Raw genomic sequence first — 19,656 nt, forward strand, 5'->3', positions numbered from 1 at the left:
GCTATGTGTGAGGAAAACAATGAAAAATTAATCTCTTTTAGAACCTTAAAATGTGCATTTAATGATTTATATCAGGCCATTTAATAATTGAATTTGCAGTAAATCAAGGCAACTGGGCAAATCTGGGTTTGTGGTTAGCTTTAAACCTGCTTCCATCTTTGCCATACATTAACAAAGCTTTCTCACTGGGCACCGTGGTTCAGGCCAGCATAAACTTATCATGACACTTAGTGAAATCCAGTTCAAGCCTGAGATCAGTTGCTCAAGGACAGATTGACTCTGACAACTCTTAATACAGCACACTTGGAAGAAAACAAGCCCAGAAACATTACATCCTACCCAAAACCACACAAAAACCCCCTTACATCGAGACATTCTTTCTATCTAGATTATGCCGCCTTTAAATTCAATAAAAAGTAAAACTGTTTGCTAGTCTTTGATCAGCCTTCTTTGAACTGATCATTCTGCTGGAAGGAGTTTCAACCAAGCTTAAAAACCGCCAGTTTAATACTAAGGCACATTTGCTTGCAAAGTATGTACTGTTAAAATGTTGCATTTTACAATGTTTAGATTTACAACCAGCTTAAAATTGGTTTTGACTGCTATTGCGGGGAGAGGAGCAGGGGTCCTGCAGAAGCTCTCGTTCTTCCCTTCTTTAAATACACTATTTAAGCAATGCCACTCCACAGCACTTGCACAAACATTACTGCCTAATGAAAAAGCTTTTATTGCCTTGTGCATGTTTTCCCTTGGAAGACCAGAATATATCTGAAAGTTTCTCCGCATACAGGAAGGATTTAAAAAACACAATCCTAAAAAAGAAATCTTTTGAAAAATTAGAATACATACTGGGGTGATGTTGATACATAGCTATAGCTATATGGACAGCAGGGTCCTTCTATGTCCATGCCAATGTGTGTAGTATCAGATCGCTTATATTTAATAGTAACATAGCTCTTTGCATAATCTAGGTAGTTTGTAAACAGAAATTAATGTACCTTCAGTTACTTAGTCACTTGATGAAATACTCTGAGCTATGTTTAATTGATCAGGGATCTGGCACAGAGAAGCAAAAGGCTTTTGTAAGTACACCCAGTGAATGACAGGCAAGTAGGAATTAGAATTCAGAGCAGTTCCTAACTTCCAGACTATGATTTTTTTTTTACCTACTCACTGAACAGAACATGCTGCAAAAGTGTTCTGTGAAGAGAGACTATGGTGAAATAGTAAGGGGAAAATACAGACAGTAAACATCTTTTTTTCCCTCTTCTGATAATCTTCACAATGAAGATGACCAAAACTGTAGCCCCCCTTTCCCCTACAAGTACCCTCTCAGTTCCTTCCCCCTCCCAAACAACTGAAAATCATCCTGTGAGCAGCTGGGATGCTTTAGGATGAACAAGAGATCAGTGTATCATAAGTGCAATTAAATTTTAAACCAGCCTTTTAGGGAGTCTAGTTAAATGGAAAGCCCACTATTTCCCTTTGTATTTTTATCATTTCAACAGCACTAGAAATCAAACTTTCAAATGTGAGTAACCCTGCTCTGAAGGTTGTCCACGTTACAGAGCATCTATGTACACAGCCATAGTGTGCTTACATGACCTCTTTCACAGCATCTGGGAGAATACCTCCCAGCATTTTTTACTGAAATTCTTTTGACTCCTCAATACACTGTGCAAAATCTGGAAGCATTTGCAGATGGGATAAATAAAGCATGTAAGTTACAGGAAAACACTGGAGGTCTTACATTATTAAGTGTGCATCCCTAACTACTGGCTGGCATCTGCCAGCTCACAGTTAAGCAAAATTCACATTTGAATCCACATCTCCGGTGAGCAACCTAGTCAAGAACTAAATTATGTCCCATAAAATGTATATACAAGGACTGTAACAGGACGCAGAATAAACTTTTAAGTTCAAGGGCCGACCCACTTCTAGGTCACAAGCCCTGTTACAGCAGGACGGTGCCTATAGCCAAAGGCACACAAAGGAACCGATACAATCAGCAGACACAGCTGCCCAGCAAGAATGATCCGATAGACCCACTACCAACACAGCAGAGACCAAAGGGAAAGTTTTTCGTGGGAGTTTGAAGCAAGGCTAAAACTCACACCTCAAGCTGGACATAAGAAGAGCTTTAATTTCCACATCACCACATCCCTGAAGGTGAGATAAGCACCTTGCATAGTATCCCTGCAGTTTGCTAGAACGACTGGCATCCAGATTCAAGCTGATGTGTGAGTAGGGACACTTGCTATATCCCAGTTACTGTCTTCTCATAGGTAATAAACCACTTACAATTCACTCATAGGATTTCAGGCCCTAGCACAGGTTGCTTTTGTGTTGTATGCATTAAGTGGTGTGTCTTTCCCAGTTTTAGAACTTGCCCACCCTTCCAGACACACAATGGAAAGAAACTACAAAAAGTCATTAGAAAACTATCATAATGCAATGACTACAACGTTATTCAGAAGTGGCTGATTAAAAGGATAAGTGCAAAAAAATACTGCCCATGCTTAATAGAGACTCCTAGCAGCAAAGGTGAGCTTCAAACCATGCCAAATTCAGTGAAAGTTTGGTGTGTGCATTTGCATAGAAGTTTGTATAGAAATAGGAGTGTGAAAACTCCTGAGAATGAGCCGAGTTAATTGTGCAATAAAAATACACACCAAAGGAACAATTTTATTTATCTTTCATTAAACTTCACAGGCAGGTTTGTTATTGTGAAGTTTACCTGATTTCTCGGAGTTTGCATCTTGTCTTGTTTTAGGATTGTATGCATCTGTGTTTTAAGAGCACAAGTCAGTCCTTTAAGTTGCCTGTATGAGATTTATATAGTCACTCAAGAATTTTCAAACACTTGAAATACTGCAGAACATTTCTAGGTTATTGATGTCATCACTTATTATTGTTTGTTCCTAAAGTAACACCTTAAAAACTGACTAGTTGTTACCATACAATGGTAAGCTGTGCCTTTCTGTAGTTATCTGTTGTAACTGAAATCCCCAATTTTTGCAAGCTTTAGCTAGCATTCAGCATGACAGATTATGAAGCCACATGCTACCCCATCATCTTTCTCTGTGTTTCTTGGAGGCTTTCTCTCTCTCTCTCTGCACATGCCTGCACAGGAGTGTATGTTCTTCAGTTGATTCCTACACATCATTGAAACAGCAAGAGCACATATCTAGGCCCACAGCAGGGGGGTTAATTAACTGTACAAGGGACAGAGCTGGCTCTAGAGCTATCTTTTACATGTATACCGAGAATAAACAGAGCTGATGCTCAAGGGAAATGCAGTAAGTTTTGCACTCCTCACTTCCTCATAAAAAGACACTAATTTAAATAAAAACAAAACAAGTTTAGCAGCAGCTCTAGACTAGACGTGAATAAGAAAGATCTCATCTTAAACACTGACACTGGAACAGTCAGTTTAAGACTCTTTTCAGACTGGAATAAGACCTTGCAGATGAACAAATGAAAACATTTATCTCCTTGTCATAGCGCCTGCTCAGATCAACTGCAGTTAATAATGGTTGGATGCACAAAAGAAAAGCACTGGTTGCTTACTTTCACATTAAGAGTTAGCAGACAACACAGTAGCAAAAACTGTTTGCATACAGCACCACTCCTCTTGGTGTTAGTGCCAGCAGAGCTGCAGCAATGTTAATGCCCTGGAAGAGTTTTAGGAAAAAAACCATTTTTTTCAAAACATCTTCCTAAAATGCTGCAATGGAGGGAGTTCTCCAGCCCAGGAAAATAAATTGTCAACTATATGAGTGAACATACTAAGACTGATGGCACAGCATTGAGTTCAGACAGGGATACTAAGTAATACAAATGGGAAAACAACTGTTATACTTCTATTCAAATAATGCAAGTCCAGGCTATCAATCCCTTTTGGGAGACTGGTATCACTCTGTATTCATGAAGTACGTATGTGCTTTGAGCAGGAGGTTGGACTAGATGACCTCGGGAGCTCCCTTTGTACCTACAGTTTTCCATTTACCATACACCATCAAAACACCAATTACGGTATCAGCCGTGAATGCACATTACGAAAATAAAACTTGCATTATAGGCTCTAGAGTGTACCCCATGCCTGAACTTCTCCATCTTTTTCACTTTCCTGTGCCATAACAACCTTATTTCTTATCAGAGGCATAACTCACTTCTGAGAAGCATCCTGTAGGAGTCTGCACCTCTAGAGCTGAACTATGTGCTCTATCACCAGTGCGCTTCGAGGGGGGTGGAATAGAACAAAGGTAAGCTACAGCCAAAGGGGGTTTCCTTCTTCCTCCATGTAAAGTAGCCTACCTCTGCCTACTGTCAGTCAGCATCTCTTGAGAGTTTCTCACTCTTTAGACTGTGAGGATCGAGGCTGATGATAGGAAAAGACAGTTTTCTTGGAGTTTTGTTTTTCATTTTAGTGGTTGTGGTAGCTGGGGGGTGGTTTATTTGGTTTTAAGCTCCTTTATGTTAGTCTTTGTCATTCACAACTCCTTTCTGGCTGACCTGGCTGCTGGTTTATTCAGAAACAACCTGACTGCATCAGCACGATGGTGAAAAATTATTGAACAGCATGTTGAAGTTTCACAGATGTCTTTTCTCTCAGACATCCTTACCCATCACCCTGCTGCCATATAAAGCAATTATGATGGGAGATTTGCAGGGGGCAGAGGAGCAGAAAAATTAGAGGCTGCCCTGCTTGGAAAAAGCAGAAAACCTCTCACAAGTGCCTGCCCCAAATGGTAATTTTTGTAGGTTTTGGTTTTTTTCAAATCCACACCTGCGACCAACTAAATTAAAATGTCCATAGTCTTATGCTCTAACATTCTTTGAGTTTCTTTAGCTTTTTTTTTTTTTAAATGATCAAGTGATAAATGTCTTAAGAGTAACTGCTATGTATTGATCCAAAATATAAAGATACCCTACAGCACTGGACTGAAGTTACCCTCTGGAATTCTTGATTCTGAAAGTGATTTTGTGCAAGTCATACTGCTAGCTTTCTGTTACTCAGCTACACTTTGAAACATGAGTGCAGAAAAGTTGTCTTCCTTAGTAGCTCGATCACTACATAAAATTTAAAGTCTAAAAAAAAAAAACCAAAAAAACCCCAAAACAAAAACAAACCACCAAAAAACCCAAATAATTTTACTATTTTTTATTTGTTGAATCAACTCTGTAGAACTTAGAAGGAAAAAAACTTTCTATTCCAATTCATGCATAAAAAACAACCCAACACTTTTTAACCAAGCTCCAAGTACATAGTTTTATTCAAAGCCAGAGATTAACATGTAGACAAAGGCTCTGACTGTATGAGATTTCCAAGACGCCTCATTGTTTGGCCCCAGTGTACGTGATCTATATTGAAACACTCAGGACTTGCAACATAAGTTCTCAGGCAGAATTTAAAAGTTCTGTCTCCAGCTAATTCAGTTTGAAATTTGCTAAACAAAAATCATAATGCCTTAGAATTCAGGTTGCTCTGCTGTCAAACAGCTTCCAAAACACCTTCTCAGCCGTTCTTCCCACATAGAACTCAAGTTGTACGAATTCAGTTCTTCAAAGAACACTCAAGAACCGTTTTAGATTTCTTTGTGTGCTTCATCTTTGTACTTAGGTTAGGTTATACTGAAATAGTATCAATGGTGACAAAGAAAATGCAAAGCTTTAACAGAAATTTTCCATGTGCAACTGTAACAATCTCCACCCTCTATACTTAAATCCCTGTCATTCAGGTGTACTGTCACATGTTGTGCCTGCTTCATGCATAGGGCTACTGTGTGGATTACCTATTCCAGTGGGAGAAGCAAGATAGACACAGCCTGCCTTCCCTTCTGCCATTCAGGAGCGGCAGGTACATTTACTCTTACTTTTGATTCAGACACACTCCTGTCCCTGTTCTGGTCCAACTTAATTGCATTCATCTTTCAGCCTGACGTGGCAATAATGATACCAAGCCTTAGTGCAGAGTTTTACCAAGTGAGCCCAAGATTACTACAGCGCCTGGCATTTCTGTGTGGCCTTAGAATTTGATGCTGTTATTAGACACTGTCAGAGGAAAATTTAACTTTATAGAAATGTATACAACTAATTTTCAAAATATTAGGTGGGGACAGAGGGGGCAAGGGCTCTGTTTTCACAGATTTACTGGCTATCCCAGCCAGTCCAAGAGAGTACAGACACTCTGTTCTGTGGGTTGTAGGTACAATTGTAATAAAAAAAATAATAATTAAAAAAAAAGAAAATACCACCCACCCCACTGCATGCCTCAGACTGGCGTCAAATTTAAGTCCACAACCCATTTCTCCTCTCATACAGAAGTCTGAGAGATTACGTGACCAATTAGTTAAACCTTGTCTTTTCAAGGAACAGACTTCAACTCAGGAGGTCTTAGAATATTTAATACGGTTTGAGACATGTAGCTAAACACAGAGAAACCCTGAGTACCATAAGCAGTAAAATGAACTTTGTCTCAGCATTTTCTAGTCTTAATCAGCATATTGCATGTGCAGATCATTAATATTTTAAAGGCAAATAAAGGATGTAATGAAATTTTGGAGACATCTGACCCACTAAAATATTTCTGAAAGCTAAGGCTCAAAATGATTGTATGTGTGTCAGTTAAGTGGGTCTCCTGCTAACTCAGGAGAGGTCAGAAGGGAAGCTAACTATCTGCTAAATGCCTTAATACACATGCTGCTTAAAAAAACCACATAGCTGATATAGATACTTTAAAAGCTAGCAAAATAGCCGCCACTCAAAGATATAAATGAACTACGAAGGTGAAGGAGATTCTACCACCTGCAATGCTTCAAACGATCAGCAATTTTCATTCAAGCAACTCTTGAATAATTTGGAACCCAAAAAGATTATTTTGAGAAGTAGTACATCAAGTTTAATTCCACATATCTAAATCCAAATGATGTAAAACCCATTATGAAATGATGGAATAAGAAGTGTTTACATCACTTAATACAGCGGAAAGAGATAAGCAGGATAAAGAAAGAGGAAAGGGCAAAACCTGTTTATTTACCCTCTACCTTCTAAAAGTGCTACATAGATTACTTAATATGCACTGTACACTAGCACCAGTGCTTTGAGAGCATGCCCAATTATTGCAGAGGATGCACAAGCCTGATAAATACTAACTGTTGTTCTGAAGGAATTTAGTTTAAAAGTAGCATTTATTTTCAGAACTAAAAACCAGAATAAAAGCAATGTAATATTTCAAGTTCTAAACTTTCTTCTTGAACATGAGGACAATAACTGTCTTCTACTATTCAAATGTAAACCCCAGCATATTATACATGGAGTTAAACCTAGCACTGCCATATTGCAGTCCAAGGTGATATTACCACATAAAAACCAGGTACACCGTATTAGTGTCCCACATAGTGCCTCACCTCTGCAGCTGCAGGGCCATCCTACTTAACACTTTGATTATTGCTGGTGTTCTTGGCAGAAAAAATAAGGTTTAGGGATACAGAACCCGACACATTTTTATATTACCATAATGCACCTTCCTAATGCAAAGGATAGAAGCAATGCATTTGGCATTTATTACAGAAACAAACAAACACACAACAAAACTATCAGCTGTGTTTTTACTTGGTTTATCCAGGAAAAAATGCATTGTAGAGCATCAGTAAGGTAAATTCAGGTAGCATAGCTCTTTCTAAAAATGTTTGGTTATTTATTTCCTCTAAGTGCTTTAGTTTTATGACTGACATTACATCTAGCAATTTTTGGTGACCTCAGAAAAAATATTCTGCTTGCTGATTTGTCCAGCTCACAGGCTAGCTTGCCCAACACACCATTCATTTTGCTTGCCTGCAGTTAGTTGGTATGTCTGCCTGACATCCTGCAGTGCCCAGAGACGTTTGCATTGTAAGTGTTGATTTCTGTGGGTTCTTGAAGCGTTTTCTCTTTATAGTTCTCCATGTAAGTGGGATTTAAATGCCTTCAGGTTACTAAACTAAGAATAATAATAGAGACAAGGCTAAAAATTAAAAGGGCTTCATATTTTAAGTTAACTGGATTCTAGCCATAGGATTCCTTGGATTTTAACATCCGAATTGACACCCACTGAGGGCCTGACTCAATGCTCCTGTTAACAGGAGATGCACATTGCTCTAAACTCCAGGGTGTAGATAATATTCAAGCATCCAAAGTGATCTACAAATTCATAATACCTCCTGAAGACACAACTTTATATCATATCTAAAAATCCTCTCAAAAAAATCTTTCCATTAACAGATCAAAATTGAATTTGTAGTACCCGCATTTCTCATCTAATTGTATTGTATTTTGCTCAAAAATTAAGACCTTTGCAGAAATTTCATTCTTTACTCTTGAAACTCCGTCAGACAAAAGCTATGCAACTACTTGAATGCATTTAAAAGTAATTTGGGAGAAATTATCAAGTCTCTCACCAGTTCTCCATAAAGAAAACTGTTATAAACTCCAAATCTATTTTGTGATAGTCATGTCTAAGTGACTATTTAAAGGAAATTAACATACACTAAGTTGCATTTAAAGACAAAATCTTTCAAATAATTTGTCTGTATCTATAAATATAAATTAGTCTCATTTGCTTTTGAAAAAGAAGCCTAGTATCCAATTAAAATGAATCTTCTCCACTTCAGCACTGTATTGTGCACCAAAATCCTCTACACAGTAACTTCGGAAGTTCCTAAAGCTATGTTAAAAGCAGACCTACAATGAATTTTTGTCCCACATGACAGTACCTTGATCAGTAACCAAACAACACGGTAGCAGTTCAAAAGAAGGGAATAATATTCAGTTCTCTAAACAATAGTAGAATTATTTGACACTTAGATGACTCCCAGTCCCCCTACAGAGGGCCATTTTCTCCCTAAGGTATTAAAGTACCAGTTCTGGCCTGGCAGCAGAAGTAATTCTAACATTTAGACAGAGCATGATTTTGCTGCTTTTTATCCATTTAAAGAAGACAATTTCAACACACTAAAGCATCCCAATCCAACAACTCATTTCTGAAGAGTCTCACTGTATGGAAGAAACACCTACCAAACCAGCCTTCAAGTGCAGGATTCCTGCCTATTACAGAAGACAAGATGTTAAGAAAGTAGCTCTTACGTGGCAGGTTGAACTGAATCTTGGACAGCCAGTAAGTCATTCTCATTTGAAAAAAACTTAGAAATTGAAAAGCTGCTTCTGTTTCCAAGTTTCAAACAGAGAACACAGTACCTTTAGGCCACACAATTTTAATAGCCCAGCAGATAAATGTTAGGAGCTTAGTGTTCTGGGCTGCTGTAAAACTGCTTCCCCCAAATGATTTACTCGAAGAATGGGATACTTCTGTTTCTTGAGATATATGACAAACTTTAGAATGAGTTGGAGAATTCGAGAACGTAGTTTTGTCCAAGCTGATCCCTGAAGCATTTGTTACCAGCCCAAAGGTGTGCGTGGAGCTTTTGACAGTAGAAAGCTGCTAACAATCAGGTACTTCCACGCTGCTCTGGGCTGGCTGCAAGTCTAAAGGACAAAGCACTGCTCTGAAAAGCTGCCATACTAGAACCAAAATGAAGCATTTTATAAAGATAGTGCATGGATATGGAGCAAGACTCCACAGGCTTAAATACTGCCAAGTATTCAACTTTTCGGAAGTCTAAAATAAAAGGATAGCCACTCACTGTTCTGCAGGACATTAAGCAGTTCTAAAGCACGTGTCTCAAGAATTCACATCACATATTAGAGTTCCTATGTAATTTTTCTCTGTTTATTTTTCAAGGAAAAATAAGGTAAACAAGTTCTGCCTTCTATAAACAGTGCAAACACCATCACTGAGGTTTTACTTATTGGGTAAGGAAAAAAGTGGCTTGTTTCTCCTTGCTACATAGGGCAGCCTGGGTCCAACTCTTACACACTAGTGTCCATTTACTATGACACACCGCCAACATTTTACTGAGGAAATCTTGAGAAAGAAGAGGGAAAAAAAAAAAAAGAAATCACTACTTAACTGTTTCTAACTCACCTCAACTAACCTTGAAGGGAGTTTACAGGACAAAAAAGAAATGCTCATGGCAACTCAAGGGCTTTCTTCCTGCGAGCTTTCAAAAGTCTACTGTAAGAAGACACTTCGAATTTCTCACTATTAAAAAAATAAAGAATAGAACAAGAACTCTCTTCCATCAGATAAATGTTGTAGGGAACAGGTAATGAACTCACAGGAGTTAACTGAAGCCTAATCTTCCTACAAGTTTTCTATAGCCAGTGGAGTGAGGGGCGGGCCCTCACAAATGCAACACAGGACAGTAAGAATTAGGTTCTCTTGTCTAAAGTCCCTCCTGGGAAGTACTCTCTACCTCTCTCTTGATCCCCATAGTAATTCAAATTTCATTCCAGCAAAATTTCTGTCAGAATTCTGCACTCACCACTGCCTAAATCTACCTGTTACATTACGATAAGGGGGGAAAGTTGAGAAAGACACCTTGCACATCAATACCAGTTTTGACAGACTTAGAATGAGAGAGAAAATAAGAAAAACTCAGATATAATGGACCTAATTAAAACAAAAACACCCCAAGAAAACCTACACGCTATCTGGCCTCCACCACCTATCTTCCCTGACACCCCATCAAGTGTCTCTGCTAACTAGGTATTGCAATGCAACAGCAAGGAAAAAGTTGCTCCAAAGAGATACACTTTTGGGGGTTTCTAAAAGTCAGAACAAGTATTTTAAAAGTTAACCCAGAAATGAGTACAATACTGAAAAAAACTGATTATATATAATGCCCACAAATAGTAGAATTCACAGTTATTTGGCCCACATTTGAAGAACATAAAACACTCTTAATTATTTCTATGGAGAGAAAAATGTATACCAGGTTATAAAGTCAGTGGACACCAATGTTTCCTAAGGATGAAGACTGCATTGTCTCCCTACAACAGTGTCAACACAGAAAAGAAGGTACAGAGATTTACTGAAACCCCATCAAGGGCATTCTTTCCCTTTAATCCTTAAGGCTTGTTCTCTCTTTAAGCCCTTCAAGGCCCAAGCCTATCAGTCTCCACAATAAAATGAGAAAGAAACCCTCATAGTGACTAGAGCAGTAAGGGCAGTTAACATTTATTCAAATAGAAAAGTCAATCCCTAAAATAAACTTTTATAAAAACTGTACATGCATTTGGCCCTCTCATGCTTCTTTAGTATGCCATCTTCTCTCTAAATCACTTCCAGGAAGTGTATTTCCTCTTTATTTGTCCAGTGTCCACCACAAAGGACCCCCAGTCCACCTGTAAAGGCCACTACAATTAACAGAAACCAATTCCAAACTGGCACTACAGAAGCAATGCAATATATCACATTCATCTTGGTTCTTTTCAAAAATGAGCATGAGGAGTTGAACTGAGTGGTTCCACACTGCACTATGAGGGTATAATATGTAACCCACACACTGGAAAATAACACCTAACGCTGACTACCCTAGTTGGTCTTGTTCTTGGCATAGTACCATTAAATAAGATAATCTTTACTAATAAAAATATTTTAGCCCATAGCTGTAGTACATTCAGTAAATAGTGCAAAAAAAGCACAATCTTAGGAAGTGGCTTATTTTCAAGTCAAGTACCAGGCAGCAGAGAACAAATGGCAAAGACAAGTTTTTGCCTGTATTCTAAGCATTAGATGCACTGTCTCTCTCTTCTCCCTTCCAAAATTCAACACAGTTTTCAGAAGAGCTAGGGACAAAACAACTCCAATAGGAACTACAGATCCATAAGGCTCTGAAAAGCAGATCCCTGGATTTGATTCCCCTTCTAACACTGATGCACTTGGAATAAATCAAAATACTGCTTCTGTGTCCATGAGGTTGTTCCACTGAGGCATGCAGAACAGAGCAGAATGGGCTATTTTAATCTGTTTTCACTTATAAAAATTCATTAGTAGATTTAATCCCTTTTCCCAGCCTCCAACTAAGACGCCTTCAAGGGTGCTATACAAAATATCCTAAATCCCAGATGTTTCGCCTGTCTTTCCTCCAAATATAAAAGGGAAAAGGGAATAGCAGGCCTTAAAATAACTACTGATGTGTGAGGTCATCCAGCAAGTCAAAACATGCAGGAGCACCTAATAACCAACTCTCGCCATCAGTAGGGGATTTTCAAGGAAATACTGTAGTTTAACTGCCCATTTTCTATCTACAGTGTTGATTTTCAAGCAGAGCAGGCTATTTTGGAGTTATGCCCTGGCCTATATGAAGATGAAAGATATATCCAACTAGCCTCAATTAAAAAAGTTCTCCAGCTGCATCCAAATGTGGCTTAAATACAGCATGAACTCAAAAACTGTAAGTTGAGCCAGTGCTAAAGGAAGGGTAGCAGGGGGAAGGTGTGGAGGTTTTTTCTTCTTTTTAATGATATAATGAAATTGTCACTTGCATTTCCTAAATTAAGTTACTCCAGTGCTAATGTATATTAGATATGCAAAAACTAAGTTCACAAACCCATAGCATGAAGTCTAGGTGGAGTTACATTAAGAGAAGAACGGGAAATCCAAGTTTAGATGCCACAATGAGTTTAATCATGATTTAAGCATTACAAAAGGTCTGAGAAAGCTTAGCAATATTTCAGTCATATGCAAATAATTATAACATCAGTTTTGCAAAAGAGGCAGCAGGGAGAGATGCATGCACTCTGCCTATCTACAATCATCTGTACAACATTCAAAATTTGCTTCAGCCAGTATATCTTGAGAATATGGAAGATGATAACTTAATGAGAAGTCATTATATTCACATTTTCACACAGTATCTGGATGCAAATTAAACAAATACCAAAGATTAAAATAGTAAGCTCATGCAGATTTCTCAAACAAACATTCACCTTCTGAACAGGTGCTGTTCACGCTGATCAGAGGGTTCAAAAGGCTCTGACGATTCACAGAGGCAGTTAACTTACTCCTCCTTACGTCCAGACAGACCAGTATCTTTTTCACAGGAAAAATGAGTGACTACTTCAAACCACCTAAGAAAGGAATCTACAAATAGTCAACTATGGAGGCAGAGCTAAGTGTATCACTACAGTGTTTCAACATTAAACCCAAACTTTGGGAAGGTGCAAAATTGTTTTTCATGTATTTTAAGACTGCTTTATAAACAGTGGCATAAATGGATGCTTGCAGTTACATGGAAATTAGCGTATCTTTATCAATCATGCCATTTACTTAAAAAAGACAGATGTTTAGTAATACAAACAACTGGAACTGAAATTAAGCATTACCTGCCTCAAGTTATTAGTTGCTACACATTCATATGGCATATTTGCACACTTCCTCCATTACTGACAGAACTGGCATTTTAATATGCCCTTGATGGATCTCGGGGAAAGGAGGTATTAGAAACTCCAGACAAAACTGGCAGGAGTGAGAAGTGACTGACTTCATTGTTTATTTCCAGATTTTGAGCCCTAAAGTTGTCATGGTATTCATTTGCTGTATCTACAGCATACAGGCATATCTTGCCTACCTTCTCATGCAGAAGCATTTCAGAGTGCTCCTTTCTACCCCTTAACTGTACCCAGTTTCCCTCCTGCTCTCTAGCTTTCCTGCACTTATTTTCCTCTCACCAAAACACTGCCTTTCCTCTTTACAGAATAGATGGAACATGTTTCGGGTACAATTTTCTGATAATGTGTTCAAAAAGCCTCCATAAAAATTCACCTTTACTATGACTGACAAGCGTTCAAGAAGAACAGTCTCACAGGATGAATTTATGCACATTACCAATCTTTTCATTACTCAGTTATGGTACCTGTAATAAATATAGCAACATTAATGCTTAAACCTATTCCTGACAGTTTTTTTGAAGACTTAAATAACAAGTTTCCTTTGTCAGTCTAAACCACATGTTTACATTTGTTCAACTACACAAAGCCATGGTTAAACTACACTACCATTCTTAATCTCCCCCCCAAATCCCCTTTCTCATTACTTGCTATTTAGTGCCAACATTAAAAGGAGTCTCACCCTGAACATAAAGGATTTAGAATAACCTCAACCACCACAATTTGCTGTAAACTTTAAATACAAGCAAAAGTCACTAGATTTGCCTACTCATAATAGAGATAAACTTGCTTTTATAGCATGCATTTTTTCTGATGATATTCTACAGTTTCAACTATTCTTCACAGTAAAGTTAAACTTTTTCCCCCCGAAAAATAAAAAACACAAGTATCCCTATAAGAACTATTTTTGAGTACTTTTCCCTACAAGTGTACACAGCTCTTCAGAATTCAAAGTAACAAAGGGATCCACTTTATTCTTTCCATGTCAAGAGCAAATGCATTAGAATACAAGTCGAGTTTTCACAAGACTGTTTTCTGAAGATTCAATGAATTTCAGTGCAACTACAGTAAGAGACATTTTCATTTTATTTTCAAATATAGCGGAAAGAGCCATATGATTTCTTTAGTATATGCTTACCACCATCACCTGTTTACCATAAGGTCAAAAGACTATTTCTGTAAGCTTTCTTCCACATTTAAGACAGAATGCTCCAACTTCTCCAAGAAATTGTAGTAAGGACAGATGTAGAAATTCCTCTGTATTTGACATGATATTGCTAAAAAGCACTTGTTTGCTGCCCACTTCTTTCTTTACAATTTTTAGTGAAATAAAGACGACCTCTTCCTTGTCACTGGAAAAAAGTACTGTTATGATACATACTCAAGAATGTTATATCTGCAAGATCATATTATAATTTTTTAATTAACTATGGAGGGAAAGAAGCAGAAAAAAGGTGTTACTTCAAGATTACATCCCTCTTGCTCCTTTATGTTAGCCCTGCTCTACCTCAGTCTTTCACCAGTGTCACTGGTAACAATCTCCACCCCACCTCCCCAAAGTAAAAAAAAGTACACACTGATACACTTCCTCATGGAAAAATTCAAGAATACATTCTTTATGGTTTTTTTATCATAAGGAGTACATTTCACCTAGACAAGAGCTGAGTAGTGACAGGTAATTGTGGGTAAAAGTCTACAAAACAGAATACCAAAGGAAGACACTATCATAGAATACAAAGTGAAGGAAAGGGTGTTAAGACCATGATTTTCTTACAAAGATGTGAAAATATAATAAAAAACAGTGCTACACAGCAACAGAATTCATATTTACAACCCAAGCTTAGATTTGGCAATTAAAACTGTTTTGCAAAAAGTTACTCTTGATTTCTCTTTATTGAAAAGAAGGATGGGGGAAGAAAGAAGAAACCAGTTTTAAAACCAATGCATTCAGGCTTTCCAAACTGCAGCACCCACACAGCTGAGGAACAAGACTGTTAAACTGAATTCACCTTATTGCCCACGGATTAGAAAAGTAAGGTAAACGCAGTTTAGAACTCTGTGGTAATAACAAAGAGAGTAGCAGAGGAAAATGATCTTCTGAAGGATTCATGTTTACTGCCCTTTAAATGCAAATTATGTTCACATAAGTTTTTTCTCTTTTTTGAAGGTTTTCTTCCATATGATAACGCAATCAGCATACACTGCTACATCATCTCTCAGGTGAAACAAATCAAAGCATTTATTTTCACCTCTTTTACATTTTCAAAAAACATATGAACAGATGACATATCTTACACTGTAACACTTTAACCGTGCATCAGCTAACAAATTTCTTTAGGTTTAAGCGTACACGCTGCACAGCCTACTTGCTTTCTTTTTGTACTTTGCCAGATCTCTTCAATTTCACAAACTTCTGAACAGAGCTGTCATTAATTCTCAGCAAGAAACCTAAGCCACTACGAATCACTGCAGCGACTGGCAGCAAGTGTCAGCACTACTCTCACGATGCTTCAGAAATGGAGAGAAGTCCTAAAGCAACTAAAAGCTTTTAGCTAACCTACCACTGGCTTGGTTCTTGCACAAGTCTTCATGTAACTTTATTAAATAAGAGGGCAAAGAAAAATGGTACACTAGGCTGACATAATATTTCAGAAGCCAGAAATACCTCAGTATTCTGCCTCTCTAACACCAGGGTCTCAGCTCCACGCCACTGTCTCCGAATAGGGACACCACACAGGCTGGAACTTAAGCTTTTAATGAAGTGTGAAAAACTAATCAAACAGACACAATTATGCCTCCTGTAACTGTCCACAGTGGAGTTAAGCCCTCAGAGTTTATTCATCAGACATCAAGACTACTTACTTGGCTCTGAACAGGTACAGATAACACGTGTTGCACTCTTCCTTAAGAAATGCACTGCACAATTTACTATGCAAAACTGCATGTTTCTCCACACTGTGTGAAAATTAAGTTGTTGGATAATATTCTCCCCATAAAACAATTGATAGTAATTATTTTTCCTAAGGAAAAATGAAAGTGAGAACAGAAAAAAGGGCTTTGTTGTAGTCTCTAAAATGCTGCTTAACTCTGTATTGCTAAGCCACAGATGTCTATAAAACAGATTCCTACAAATAAGAGGTAGTGAGCATTTCTCTGCATTGGGAAGTTGTGTGCTTTCCTTCTAGAACTCAATTTGCCATGACCATTGCATTTTAGCAGCCGTACTACTTTAACAACACTATTGTCTGGGACACTGGCAGGTCTGCGGTCCAGTGGCAGATATTACAAAATACTAAAACTTCAACAATCATAGATAAGTTCACTGTTCTACTGATAATCAAAACCATAAAAATACAAAGAAGGAAACTGGACTGTGAGTTCATATTGACTATATTCGCTATGGGGCTGAAAAATTAGTTTCTGACTTTTACTTCCAAGTCTTTCAGAAATTTAGCCCATGTTCATCCCCATGAACAAGTGTGCTTTACTACTTTGAGCTGTAATTTTCAGCAGAAAAGATACAGCTGCATTTCAGGTGATGGGTAATTTAAATACATGTTAGTATAGACCACTGTAATGTAACTTTAAAGAGTTATGAATCCAAGTTTACAAGTTAGAGTAAGATATACTTACTTCTTTCTTACCTTCCCTTCACTATCTCACTGCCTTGTCCCTGCTGATCATGTGAAGTGGTAGTCAGTATGACTTGCTTCGTGGCATCAAGGCAAGCTAATTTTGAAATTACCATGGGCCTCCAGAGCTTACCAGAGAATTCTGGAGCTGCTTGCTGTGAGACATAGCCACATGCAGAGGCTCATGCTGGTTTTAGAGAATAAATCATCTTCAAGAGAGGGATGCCATCACATCAGCAAAACCTCAGTTTTTGTTGAATTAGTATTCTCATTAAAAAATCATTTTCTTTATCATCCTTACATGTTCCTTCCCAGACTCACTGTTCCACCACTAAAACATACTATAATTTTTTAGTAAAATTTCTAGATAAGTGTAATCACTGTCTGCCCATTTCCTTAGGAAAGGTAATTCTCAAAACAGAACACAGCAGATAACAGATGAATGCAGGTATCTAGATGTGACACTGATGCATAACTATATTCTTACCTATACACACATTCTAAAATGTTTGCCCTCTTCAAAGGTGTTATCAAATGACCTAATTTGGTTCTGTTATTGACATAATAGCAATACAATTAAGGGACTACTTAAGTCAGTTTAGTTTTTTGGGGGACGTTGTGTATGAGGTTTTTTGTGTGTGTTGCTGCTTTGTTTTTTAAAAACATAAGTGAGAACAAGTTTTGTAGATCTCTCAAACTTATTTTTCTTCTAGTTACCCATAAGACGCGTCTTCAAGTTTTACAATCTTTCTATTAAGCATTCAGTTCTAATTATTACTCATACTTTAGACGTGTCAAAAAGAATTCCTACCAAATGGCAAACGTAAGACAACTGTGGTATAATTTATCATGGTAAAAACACACAACTGATTTCCAAATTGTCTATTAGGTACCCGTAACTGACATGAATTTAATTGGTCCAGACACAAAAAATTCAAGCATACTCATCCAGATGCACAGTGTGGGCCAACTAAGACAAAATCTAAAGATTTGTCTAAACCAGAATGGTCTGGTTTAGAGTAAGTTTCAAGATAATAACAGAGGAAGTGACAAAATTAATTCCTTTTTCCAGCTCCCTTAATATAACACATTTGTTTCAACACAAGAAAAATTGCTATAGCTTCCACTCATTATACTAGCTGCTTGTTTGACAGACTCACAATAACTTGACCTATCTTTTGTTGAGAAATCAAATAAAAATCAAAAATGTCTGGTTGCCCACACTTATTTTTGCACATAAAAATTTAGCAGCTTTCTTGGAAGCTGGGAAAAGAGACCTCTTTGGAACAGGGTGTTAACAATACATCTCTCTTTCCCTACCTGTTTCTCACTCAGAGCTGTGATTTTGGCTTGAAGTTCATGAAGCTGTTTCTTCAAATCAGCGTTCTGATTAGAAAGAAAAAATATCTGTGAGAAAGATATTCCATTTGTTAACATAGAGTAGTAGCAGGAAGGTGGGTTTTTTGTTTTTTTGTTTTGTTTTGCATAGTGTACTAGAAATACAGCACCTCTGGATGTACAGCCAATAAAATTCAAGAGGCCCAACAAAGCCTTATTTAAGTCACTGAGTGCAGCAATAATCAGAGGACCTTTCTAGCACTCAGAGATACAACCCAGTTTGGAATGAAGATTTCATTAAAACATCCATTAGTGCTTAACACATTATAAATCACATTTGTACATTTCATCCAAGCTTACAAATTAAATGAGAAACATTTGTTAATATATAATACAATAGTATCATATTGTATACAATAGAATGCTATGGTACGTTACCTAAAGCATTCTCACCTATGCTACTTACGCAAAGATATTATCATACATTTGACTGAGTAGAGCATCAGCAAACATATCTATTAAATCTTAATTGACACACATGTCAAATGAAGGCAAACATATCTAAGTCTTCATTTCCGTGTATGTTTATACCTTTAGCTGTATTTAAGAGAATTACATTTGCCTTAACACATCGTTCATATCAGCACTTTGCTTACAACAGCACTTTAAGATTTCAAAGCCATAAGCATCACTATAGCGATGCAGTCAGAAAACAATTTTTTACCAGGACTATGTCTTTCCTACTAAAAATAAAACAAAATAAAAAAATCTGTCCACAGTTTAAAGCCTGTGAAGCTCTGCAGAAACGTGACAGGGAAGTGAGCTTCCCTGCATTTTTTCTCTTTTTCCACTTTTTTTGTTCTCATTTATGTTGTAAACTCTACATTAGATTACACAGGTTTGCTGTGCTACACAGAAATACTAAAACATAGGACTAATGTTGTTACAGGAACTTCATGCTCAGGAAAACTTCCCTATTTTTATATTCTTCCACACAATTTTGAAATGCATTCCAGTCTCGGCTTGTAGATAGTCTTCTCCAATATACACACAATTCTAGCAAAACCAGATATTGACCAGTCATCCTCCCTTCTAGTTTCCGCTTATCAATCTGGCATAAAAATTCATTAAGAGCATTGGAAGCAGGGACCAGATTTACTCTTTCTGGCTCCAGGAACTTTGCATGGCTACTTGCACCATTTTCTGGCCTTCAGCAGGTATGAACTGAAAGCAGACTGCTCTGTAGGCTAATCATTAGCAGACTTGCCCAACAAGTAAGAGTAGTAGACCTTACCCAAATCCCATCAGAAGTTCTAGAAAGCAGATTTTTTCCAATACCACCCCACTCCCTGGTCTA

General features: G+C 37.6%; 1 protein-coding gene across 11 annotated transcripts in view; it reads right to left on the reverse strand.

Moving 5' to 3' along the window:
• PHF21A (PHD finger protein 21A) overlaps positions 1 to 19,656 on the reverse strand; it is a 138,614-nt gene that overhangs the window by 76,163 nt on the left and 42,795 nt on the right. For 7 of the 11 annotated variants that reach the window (XM_069784488.1, XM_069784492.1, XM_069784489.1 and 4 more), the window contains one exon: positions 18,282 to 18,368. In XM_069784488.1, coding sequence (XP_069640589.1) covers positions 18,282 to 18,368 — 87 coding nt within the window. The remainder of the gene's footprint in view (positions 1 to 18,281; positions 18,369 to 19,656) is intronic. The other 4 variants (XM_069784491.1, XM_069784490.1, XM_069784487.1 and 1 more) reach the window with 1 other exon arrangement.

Source organism: Haliaeetus albicilla, chromosome 5, assembly GCF_947461875.1.
Source record: "Haliaeetus albicilla chromosome 5, bHalAlb1.1, whole genome shotgun sequence".
NCBI lineage: Eukaryota > Metazoa > Chordata > Aves > Accipitriformes > Accipitridae > Haliaeetus > Haliaeetus albicilla.